We start from the raw sequence: 12,329 nt of genomic DNA on the forward strand, positions 1-12,329 counted from the left end.
AATTCACCATAGAGAGTTTGTTTTTGCTACAATGGCTTTATCATTTATCATATAATATAAATCCCTTTTTTGTTTGGTAACACTGCTATTCTGTAACAGACTCTTTCAGCAGCAGTAAAGTTTTAAAAGTGCATATTTAGTGAAAAAGTTAATACCTAGGTACCATTTCTCAACAAAGCTGTTGATGAACACAACTTGAGTAAAATGTTTATTGACATCTGTCATCCACTGTGAGAGCTATGGTAGTATCACAGCCTAAGGAAATGCATTTAAATATCACTCTGGGAAGCATGACTTTTCATTTACATCAAATGAGCACTCTTCTAAATGAATTTTGCTCATTTTCAATTCCAAGTTTTCTGAGTTACGTAAACAAAATGAAATTATAGCTATTAATATGTTGGCTCCGTTAGCAGAAGACCTCCACAGAAAGTTAAATATTGCCCGCTTTCTATCAGTGTTATCTGATGCTCCAAAAAGAAAATCAGCTAAATCAATTCCAGTAGCAGTCTAGCTTCCCCGCCTTCTTGAAAATTTAGAAAGTTTTTTCTGTCAGAGATGAGACATTTTTCATTATAGTGAGTGCTACTGTAAATTCAGCTCAGCGCTGCACATGTATCTGTTTATACATTATTTGGTGGACCACAGCATCATGCTGAAAATTAATATTTTTATTAAATAAACCTATGAAGCAGAAAGGTACATGGAATTTGATGTGGTACCCAAATAATTCATAAGTACCTCCAAATAAGCTGTGACATTCTGAATTGAAAAAGAAACTTGAGTTATCAAAATAATAGACTTCTAAAAAAAATTTTTTAAATATACACAGTAACTGAACTGCAGTCTGTCTGTGATAAAGATGGTTGAATGCAAAAAAAAAAAGTAATTCAACATAACAGTACATGCTTTATTTGCTTGTGTGTTGGTAGCTGGGTTTTAAAATGTTTACACCTTGAAGAATTATTTTGTAAATCAGCCAGAGTATCTTACAATTGTGCTATAAACTTTATAATTTAACAAGTTATCTAGTTGTGGTTGTGTTTTCAAAACTCTTTCCAAATTGATAATCAAAGAATTCAACAAAGTGCTGAAAAACTTATGTTTTAGAAATTTTTGATTAAGTGCAGTTATTGCTAATAAAACAAAACTGGCAACAAGACATTGAAATCTATCCCTAAAAACCCCAAGGAAAAAAATGAACAAATATGGCCAACTGAGATGTCATTTTACTACAGAGATATTTTCAAATATAAAAAAGTTCAGGTAATACTTCACTAAGAAGAACTTTTGAAGAGGGAAAAATTAATAAAAAAATCCAGCCCTTTAAGAGGTGAATCAACTGAGGACTAGAGAAGCTAACGTAACGTGATTGATCATGAGTATTGAATCAACATACAACTAATTTTGAACAACTGAGAATTTAAGAATGCCATTGTTAAAAGCCTGGACTAAGGAAAGAATAACAAACAGCAGAAAGTACAATGAAAGAAAATAATAAAAGGGTGTGCCCACATAAAACTTCTCAAGCTTTCTTTTGTCTAAGTATACACATAGACACTCTGGAGGCTTTTAAAGCCTTTTGGAAGAAAACATCTTGGAGTTCCTGTTGTGGCTCAGTGGAAACGAACTCGACTAGCATCCATGAGGACGCAGGTTCAATCCCTAGCCTTGCTCAGTGGGCTAAGGATCCGGCGTTGCTGTGAGCCGTGTTGGAGGTCACAGGCACAGCTCCGATCCCATGTTGCTGTGACCATGGTGTACACGGCCAGCTGTAGCTCCAATTCGACCCCTAGCCTAGGAACTTCCGTATGCTTTGGGTTCGGCCCCCAAAAGCAAAAAAAAAACAAAGAAGAAGAAAACGTCTTAGGACTATAATCCTGGCTTTAAGCAGTTCTTACTCATTTTCTCCCAGAAGGAAAGAAATAGGACAATTCTTTTGCTCAAGACACACCGTTACTTTAATTTTTTTTCATCCTGAAGAGATTTTTAAAAGATTATTCTTGTTTTGAGCTATGTATTTCAGAATTGTATCTCTCTGATTACAGACTCTTTGTTCACAGACAGGTTAGGCATTTGATAATTTGAGCGATTTTACTGTGTGTTGAATCTTATGGGTCAGATGCTCATGATGTTAGGATTTTCTGCATCAGAAACCCTGGAGTTCGGGCCAACAGTTTGTGGTCTACCAGGCCTTTCAGATGATTCTGATCACACTAAATAGGTTTGACTGGAGACCTGAAAATTTGCGTTTCTAATTCCCAGGCGATACTGATGCTGCTTGTCTGGGGACCATACTTTGAGAGCCACTGCTAAAGGGAAGTGGTTGCCCCACTTAGGCCTTTGAACACTGTGAGAAGGAATTGCAGAGTTCCACAGAGCTTCTTGGAAGGATTCCCAACCCACTGGTCTCCACCCGGCTGTCATCTCCCTGTACACATCGGAGAGGACATTGTAAATAATAACTACAGCCATAGCTGATGGCTACCGAGTGCCTGCTGTGTGCCCCAGGCACTCTTCTAAATACCTTGAATAAATTCCTCACTTGGTAACTCCTGAGATAGGTACTCATCCCATTTGACAGATGAGAAAATAGCAATAATGTCCCAAAGTCCCATGGCTAGAAGGTGGCAGAGCCAAATGCAAACTGTCTGACAAGAGAGCCTGCACAAGAAAAGCCATATCAACAAAAGCTTAGACGATACTATATTCTCTTGGAAAATGACACCGCTTTTGTCAATTTTGTCTGTTATAAGCAGTTTGTAAAAAATTACTCTCTTCTATCTAGGTGAAGTTTTCCTTCAACTTCTAAAATGATTTAAAACAGTTCAGCAAACTATAAGATAGATAGAGGCTGACCAAAAGGGGAGGAAATGTTACCAAACCTGAACATGGGCTAATAATGTATATGTGTAGATAGAAGACTTGGGCTCAATCGCAAGAGTAAATGACTGCCTGTTCTTCATAAGCTGTTATACATCGTTGCTTTGATTGTCCATCATCTTCAGTAATTTTGTAGAAAGTATATGGTTTTCAAATTAATGCGTCTGATATCAGCACCCTAAAATCAAGTGCATGAAGTTAAAACATGACTTGGAAAAAAGATTTCCTGCCTAGCCCTAACAGAATATCATCCTGGTCCTTGTTTTCTAACCACCCACTTTCTTCTACTGATCTCAGATAACTAGGAAAGATTAACAAGTGTTTGTTAGACTTTCCTAAATAACAGGAATTTTTTTGTCTTGTGATTAAATTTCCTGCCTACAAAAATTTGTATTGTATTCAGAACAAAGATTATTTAAGTTATATTGCATTTCTTTAGAATTAGATGATCTCCGAAATGAAAATGATTATCTAACTTAATGTAGGTGATATTGGAAGTAAAATAAGTAGAAAGTGAAAAGTATACTCAGAAAATGTGTAAGTTAAGATTGGATGTATTGAGTTCCTGTGTGGCTCAGTGGAAACAAACCCAACTAGTATCCATGAGGATGCAGGTTCGATCCCTGGCCTTGCTCAGTGGGTTAAGGATCTGGCATTGTTGTGGCTGTGGTGTAGGCCCACAGCTATAGCTCCAGTTAGACCCCCAGCCTGGGAACTTTCATATGCCTCACCTGTGAGCCTTAAAAAAAAAATTTAAAAATGGATGTATTACCTTATGGTAATCTTATTTACAAGAATAAAATGTAAAGTTGACAAATTTAGATTCAGTAATTAAACACTCATTTTATTTAGTGATGGTATTCATTTTACTTATTATTGATTGTTTAGCCTTTTCTCTAGTCTTAGGACTTAAATAGATATTCTTAACCTTTTGGGTCTCCTTAAAATGAGACCTATGGGCATCTCTCTTAAAAACTAATACATCTACAGACGGGTGGCCAAAAAGCACATGAAAAGATGCTCAGCATTACTATTTATTAGAAGAATGCAAATCAAAACTACAATGAAGTATCACCTCACGCCCATCAGAATGGCCATCATCAAAAAGCCTGCAGACAATAAATGCTGGAGAGGGTGTGGAGGAAGGGGAACCCTCCTACAGTGTTGGTAGGAATGTAAATTGGTGCAGCCACTATGGAGAAGAGTATGGAGATTGCTTAAAAAACTAAACATAGCACTACCTTATGATCCATCAATATCACTCCTGGACATATATCTAGAGAAAAACATAATTTGAAAAGATACGTGCACCCCAATGTTCATTGCAGCACTACTTACAATAACCAAGACATGGAAGCAGCCTCAATGTCCACGGACAGAGGAATGGATAAAGAAGATGTACATAAATGCAATGGAATATTACTCGGCCATAAAAAATGAAATAATGCCATTTGCAGCAACGTGGATGGACCTAGAAATTACATACTAAATGAAGTAAGTTGGAGAAAGACAAATATCATATGAGATATGTAGAATCTAATAAAAATTTATTAAAAGAACTTATTCACAGAACAGAAATAGACCCAAAGATTTCAAAATCAAACTTAATGGTTACCAAAGGGGAAGCATAGGGTGGAGGGATGAATTGGAAAGTTGATGGAATGAATGAGTAACAAGGACCTACTCTAAGCACAGGGAAATTTACTCAATACTCTGTAGTGACCTATATGGGAAAGGAATCTGAAAAGTAATGGATATTTGTATATGTATGACTGATTCACTTTGCTCTACACCTGAAACTAACACGTTGTAAGTCAACTATACCCCCAGTAAAATCTTTAAAAAAAAAAAAGCCAAATCTGATAAAAATCCAACTACAATGAACAAATCCACATTTATCCCACTAATTAATAGCTCATGGAGATGAAAAAATTTTAAAGAAAATTCAAATAACCTTTATCTAATGACCAAAAAAACCTAATAGGTCTACACATGCAAAATTTTATATATAACCATGAGAAGGGAAATGAAAATTACAGGATGTAATTTTGTAAAAGGTTTTGCTAGACAGCCTAATATGTTTCTTCTTACTTCTAGCACCTTTTTATCCATGTAATATGTTTAAAGAGTTGAATTTTCTGGTTAATTTACAATTCTGCTAACTTATGTCGTATTTTATTATTACCTAAAAAACCACTTTTCAAAGAACAGAATACAAAAACCATACCATCTATCTTCAATGATTCTGAAAGCCTTTCAGGATCTTGATGTTCCTTAGAAACAATATTAGCAATCCTAAATTTTATTTAATATGCAAAAACAATCCTTCATTTTTTTTCATGTTGAGTTGTATATGTTTGAACTTGCTGTAATAGGATATTCTCATTTTTGTATTCCAGAATTGCCATTACCTTCAGAAAGTGTTGATATTATTATTTCTGACATTCCATTTGGGAAAAAGTTTAAGTTAGGAAAAGATATCAAAAGCATTCTGCAAGAAATGGAAAGGTAAGTTGTTGAATTTATTTCCATAATTTTTGAACTGTGGCACTTTTGTTTTTGTGTTTTTGTCTTTTTGTCTTATTGGGGCCGCACCTGCGCACGTGGAGGTTCCTGGGCTAGGGGTCTAATCAGAGTTACTGTTGCCAGCCACAGCCACACCAGAACTGAGCTGTATGTGCAACCTACGCCACAGCTAACGGCAACGCCGGATCCTTAACCCACTGAGCGAGGCCAGTGGTCGAACCCTCAACCTCATGGCTCCTAGCCAGATTTGTTTCCGCTGTGCCATGACAGGAACTCGGAGTGATTGGACATTTAACCAAAACATATCATAGCTGTTCAGTTAAGATTTGATTGCATTTTAGTAATTTCCCAGACTTTTTATAGCTTAATTTTCTAAGGTTTCAAATCAGAAGTTTTTAATTGAAATAGTTATCCCATGTCATTGTATAAGTTTTGTTTAGGAAATAAATTAATTTTTCATTATTGCCTGAAATTTGGATATCTAAAATAGTGACCTGTATTTCAGTCACTAAGCTAGTTACGTATTTACTTCTAATTCTCCCCGTACCCTGCCCACTGTGTGTTAATCCCCTACACTTTATAGGAGAGAAACAGACCCAGAAAGACTCTCTTTCTCAAGATCACAGAGGCTACTGAACCACAGAACATAATTTACATACAGAACATTCAGTCACAGAATGGACACCTTTATTGTTGATTTGAAATGAAAGTGCAGAGGTGCTAGTCATGTTGTGTTTTAAGGTCAAGCCCAGGGAATATAATTCAGTGAAAGTATTTCTTTGAGAGGTTCAAATAGTGAGGCTTGAATGTATATTTTCTGGATATTTAAGTCGATAATAGGAGAGAACCTAGAACACACAGAGATGAAAGGATATGGATAAGGGGTCAGTTCGAATTAAATCATCTTAATCAGCACTTGATGGCGCGGGACAACATATACAGTCAAGAGCCTTACATAACCCTGTTCCACAGTTACCTAACTTGGGACATCACTGGGCTCTCTCTCTGCGCAGCACCTGTAATTCAGACATTTCCTGAGCTCCTGCCTGGTAGCACATTCCTGAGATTTCAGAAACTTTTGGAAAAACACTGGTGCCGGTTCTCTACTCCTCCCCACTGAGGCTCTGATTAAATTGGTCTGGGGTGGAACCTGGCCATTGGTATTTCTTAATCACTCTCGAGGTGATTCTGCAGTACTGCCAGGGTTAATAACCACAGCCTTTGAGCCTGGCAAGGTTACTCACCAGCTCTACTATTAAACCAGCGCATGGTGAGATAATATGTGTGAGCACATTACACTTAATGTGGAACTTTACAGAGATGGTGGCTTCACCTGCCTGATGACCTAGTGCTGCATATTTCAAACATCTCCATAAGTCAGTGGAGGGCAGTGTTTGGCGTAGACACACCTTTCAGAGCCAGTAAAATTATACTGGCTTTCTCTAGGCCAGTTTTTGGGTTTTATTCTAAGTAACTGAAAATGAGACAATAGTAGATATGACCGCCCTCACATTGTTTCAGTAAGTTTAAATATTTACCTTAGAATTAGGAAAATATTCAGAATTTCCCACATGATTCAAGTGCTCCCATAGAGTCAGTTCAAAGTTTATGTATTTGAACATAAGGAATGTCTCCTCCTGTGACCAAGCTTCCTTGCCACCTGCCGTCAGCCTTTATGGTTTGACTTTGACTTTTTCTGGTTTGAGGTTTTACATGGGAAGTGTAGCATGATGTAGTGATGAAGAGTACAGGCTTTGGAGCCAGAATATCTGGGCTCTAATCTTGGCTCTGTTACTTAATAGTTTTTCTGTCATAGGCAGGTTGCTAAACCACTCTGTGCCTCATCTTTATTCAGTACCTACTTAATAGCATTATTTTGAGGAGTCAGTGGTCTTCAAGGTCTTAGGACAGTGCTGGACACTTAGAAGGCACCCAGTAACTGTTAGCTCGTACCTGATGTTTTAGTATAAACCACTCCAGTGCTTTGGGGAAGTAGGTGGGGATATAGATAAATATATCTCTAAGTGCACATAACTTTTTTTCCCAGTAGTTTACCAGTACTTTGAGGCTCTAGATAGAAAGTAGAAGGGAATGGAGGGGGACCTGTGTTAGTAAAAATAAAAAATACCAAATAAACCTGTTTATAATAGGCAGTGGAAATAACTGGGTCCTGAATGTAGCAATATAACACTGTATTCTTCAAGAAAGAACATGCAGTCGGAATTTAGAATTGTCGGACAGATGATCGATAGCTCTGGTGGTGTGAGCTATGCACTCTCAGCTCAGTTATTTCTTCCTTATTTGGGGAATAACAATTTCCTGTATGCAAAGCTCTGTGAAGAATTAAGTCTCATATTTGAGCTTTCCTCTCAGCTATAACCATGTAAAACAGATAAGCAAAGTTAGAAATTCAGCTTGCTCATCTGGAAGGAGGAAGTCACTGTATCTCCAAAAGACATGAGTTGGATTCATGGAAGAAGCATGATTTCAGTGAAATTCAGAAATTTGCAAAGAATAAAAAAGGAGCCCACACCATGTTCTATACATAGACATATTCAGCAGGTATTTCTTGAGTAAGTAATGAAGCAAAAAGTGTGTTCAAAAAAACAGAGTATACCAGACTGCTTGGAACAGAAATTAGTGTTAGAAGGTTAAGGCTTCATGCTCAAGTTCAAGTAATTTGGGTGTTTGTATCATCTACTCTTGGTCTTGTGGGTCCACATGCAAAAGAGAAACCTCTTTTATCTTGTTTAATAGAATTTCCCCAACTTATTAACCACATAATTCTTGTTGAGTTGTTGTTTTTTTTTTCCCCCCACAGGAAACAATCATACTACACTAGTGTTCAGAGGAATACAGTTTTGGGAAATGTTGCTTTATAATTTCTGAATAGCTTTCTTAGTAAGAAATTATGTTTATATGAACATGGAGAGATGCCTAGAAGGATATTTATCAAAAATATTATCTCCGAGTAGCAGGATTTGGGGCGATTTTTTTACTTTATTTCCTCTATTATTTGAAAATTTTACAATAAATGGTGAAGTTATTCTAATGGACATCATTCCATTTATGTATACACATAGATTCATGTTCTCAATTTTACGCAAATAGGATCATCCTTAGTTTACTGCACTGTATAACCTTTTCTTTTTTCACTCAAAAATATGTCATGAATCTCCTGTCTAACTAGCTGTTATAATGTACATAGCTTTCAGTGGTACCCATAGTATTGCATTACAGGTATATACCATTATGTAGCCAGTACTTATGGATGAGCATTTAGGTAATTCCCACTTTTTCATTTTAATAAAGAACAATGCTCTGAATATCCTTGCAATTTTTGAAACTTACTATTTGACTAGGTTACTTAAAACCACAGTGCCTCAGCTTCTTCATCTGCAAAATGGCAATGCTAACAGAATATACTTGAATTCTCTAGATTAAATGGTATATAGTACAAAGCATATAAAACAGTGCCTAGCACATAATAAGCACCAAGCAAATATTAGCTGTCACTGCCATTGTCGTCACTATTAATTCTATTGCTGCTACTGCTTCTACTTTTACATCTTGGAATAATTTCCTAGAAGTGAGGTTGTTGGGTCAAAGGTTAGTATACTTCATATTTTTATACATTATTGCTAAAACTACTGTCCAAAAAAGTTAAACCAGTTTTTGTCTTCGAGAGTACTAATTCTCCCCTAATCTTGCCATCCGGAGTATGGTAGTCTTTCTATTTTTGTTAACATGGTAGGTAAAAAGTTATGTGTTTAGAGATACTTGCATGTTTTTTGTTTCTGTCCCCTGGTACAGCCCTGTTCCATCTCGCCCTCTCTTCTCCTGTAACCAGGGTTTATCCACTTGGTTCCTGCCTCCTCACAGATTGTTCTCTGCCCACTTCTCATTCTTATCCTCAGCCTGTTCATCTCATCTCTCCAAATCTAGCCATCCCTTCCCTGGGCCCTTTTGCAGCCTTGCATATCAACACACTGAACTAGGCATGTGGCTGTGAACAGAATAGAGTCTCTGCCCCCATGGGGCTGGCACTCCAGTGTGGGAAGATATCATGAATAATAAACAGGATAATTTCAGATCATGAATGAGACAATGAAGGAAATTAAAGAGGACTAAGAGAGTGACTAAGACAAAGGCAGTGGCTGCCTGGGATAGATGCTCAGGAAAGGCCTCTTCAAGGAGATAATGTTTGAATTCTGAGGCCTGAATGATGAGAAAGCACACAAGGGAACCAGTGTCAGTGCCACGTGAACAACAGGGCCGGATGTCCTGAGGCCAGAAGGAGGAAGGGCAGTGTGTGAGAGCATAGTGAGCAAAGGGAAGCAAGCAGACACTGAGTGGGAAAGCTGGGCGAAGGCTAAGTCATGTGGCAGCCCAGAATGGATGTGAAGTGTAGTGGCAGAGAGAATTTGCAGGGATTTACAGTTGTCCTCTGTGTGGAAACCTGGAAGAAGAGGTGGGGGATTGTGACAAGAATGGAAACAAGGCCCGTCCCGAGATGGCTGCGATGGTGCAGCCGGAGTACGAGCATAGAGTGAAGCGGGTGAATCTGTGATGTCGTTTGGCGACAGACTCCTGGATGGGCTGGCTGTTTAGATGAGGGAAAGCTAAGCTCCTGACATCTTTGCTGGGTGTGGTGGGTGGTGTGGGTCCCCTTTAAGTCTTGGTCCTCTAGCTGTCACCCTTTCTCCTTGCCTTTACCTCCAAACTTCTCCAGAGAAGAGTCTACACTTGCCATCTCTGCTTGCTCACCGTCCAGTCCCCCCTTGACTCCAGCAGACCAGCCCCGGCTCCTGCCCTGGACTGAGATTGCTGCCCCAGGGTTACTAACAACTTCTCATGATCCTCATCATGTGTTCGTCCATCAGCACTTGACACTGTTGAGATCATTCTTTCCTTTCTTGAATCTGTACTCTCTTGGCTTCCATGACGTCAGCATTGTCCAGACTTTCTCTCAGGCTCTCTGCTTCGTGGGCCCTTCCTCCTCTGCCCTCCTTGCGTGTGAAGTTTGTTCCTTGGCCCTTTCCTCTTCTCCCTATACTGCCACTTTGCTGTCATCCACCATCATGACTTTATCTGCCATTTCGTCTTGGAAACAGTGACTTCTCCACCTCCAGCCCTGGTCTGTCTTTCGCATCACCTCCAGGCTGTGTGTCCAGCTGTCTGTTGGCCCCACCCTCAACACGTGCCAAACCGAGATCTTGTCCTCCCACCTCCTCCTACCCCCACTGATTCACCCTCAGCTGAGCTACATTGAGCGCCTCCCCTGCTCCGCTTCTTCCTGACATGGTGACTTCCTCTGCATCCAGCACCCCCTTACTCCAGTCCCTCAGCCTGGCTCACTCCTGCTTGTCCTTAACACCCAGTATAGGTGATCTCATCCTCTGGGCATCTTCCCCACTCTCAGTGCCTGGCTTTGGGTCCTCCCTAACCGAGCTGTTCCCACCGCACCTCACACTCACCTTGATGGTGGCCCTGCCACACTCTTTAACTCTTTACTTGCCTCTCTCTCCCCCTGACCAGTCATCTCTTCAGCAACTCAGGGGACAGTATGCCTGTCATCACTTTCTCTACATAAGTTCCTTACAGACCCTGGTCATAGAATTAAGAACATGGATTTCCCACGAGCTGACATTTCTAGGTCTCCCCTTCTTTTTCTTATCTTCCCTTTTGCCCTTTCTTTGTTCATGTCCTCACTCCTTCCTGGTGACTTCCTTCTGCCATCAGCCTGCTGCCTTTCACATATGCTGATTCCTTAGGATTCTTTCATTTTGCCTTTCCTTTGTACAATCATTTATTAGACTGTGACTACAAATTACTTTGAGGTTTGCCTTTTAAATAGAGCAAAAATAGATAATTAAAGCAGATTTGTACTAGTGTTTCTATAATTACCATAATGAATATGCAGTCTGGGAGATACTACCTAATTATCAAAATCCTCGTATTTAAATAGATAAAATTAAATTTCAAATTAAAAACACCAAATATTTTAAACAAAGTGAGACTGTTTGTTGTCTACAAAGGAGGAAGTCCCCATACAATTATCATCTTTTGTCACAGAGTGCTTCATGTTGGCGGGACCATCGTGTTGCTGCTTAGTGGAGACCACCTCAGGCGCCTTAAAGGTTGTGAAGAGAGCAGCGTCTCCTTGTGTCCCAAGGGCAGCCGCACAGATGAACCTGGAAGTGAAGAATGCTTGAATCCTGAAGAGAAAGCTGCCGTACCAGAGCCAGCATGGTCTTCACTTGAAGCCAGTAACCAGGAACACTTGGACAGAATGCCACCCTTTGGCTCTTTAGTGCCAGTGGAATGCTACAAAGTTAGCTTGGGAAAACCAGATGCATTCATATACAAATATAAGAAGTCGCACTCCCCGGGGCAGTAGCAGGTCTGCCGGGTTCAAGTCCTCGTTTGTCAGCGGTACAGCCTAGAAGAGGGTGGTCTCTGGGATCTTGACAGTGCCAGAGGGTTGCAAGTAAACAGACCTCGATCCTCACAAGTTCGGGAATATGTACACTATCAGAATTTCTGAAACATAGAAACTTTTATGTTTTGTTTTGGTATCAACTTCTTTTGATATTAAACTTGATTTTTTGAACCTGTCATTTTGTTCTCCACTGGAATGAAAATAACTTATTTGCAATACATTTGCTATGTCCCATATTTTATAAAACATCAGTGGGAATAATAACCCTGTGAGTTAATAACCCAGTATCCCCCAACATGACGGAAAACAAAACTTTACTTTTTTTCTAAAAGTATTAATAAATTGACACCTACTACTTAAATGCATTTCTTATGTTCAGTACTTGAAGAAATAGGAAGTTGATAAAAAAATATGAGTTCTTTTTTTTTCATCAGCCTAATGTAGTGACTTAGCTTTGTGGCTGCTGTAGTACTATCTG

At 39.0% G+C, this 12,329-nt stretch overlaps 1 protein-coding gene across 4 annotated transcripts in view; it reads left to right on the forward strand.

Annotated features, from left to right (window-relative positions):
* The window catches only part of THUMPD2 (THUMP domain containing 2), a 40,554-nt gene extending 28,525 nt beyond the window's left edge, over nt 1-12,029 (forward strand). For all 4 annotated transcript variants that reach the window (XM_047782220.1, XM_047782221.1, XM_047782222.1 and 1 more), the window contains 2 exons: nt 5,283-5,391; nt 11,485-12,029. In XM_047782220.1, the coding sequence (XP_047638176.1) occupies nt 5,283-5,391; nt 11,485-11,809 (434 nt within the window). In that variant the 3' untranslated portion in view covers nt 11,810-12,029. The remainder of the gene's footprint in view (nt 1-5,282; nt 5,392-11,484) is intronic.
* The last annotated feature ends 300 nt before the right edge of the window (nt 12,030-12,329 follow it).

The sequence above is a fragment of the Phacochoerus africanus genome, chromosome 5, assembly GCF_016906955.1.
Source record: "Phacochoerus africanus isolate WHEZ1 chromosome 5, ROS_Pafr_v1, whole genome shotgun sequence".
NCBI lineage: Eukaryota > Metazoa > Chordata > Mammalia > Artiodactyla > Suidae > Phacochoerus > Phacochoerus africanus.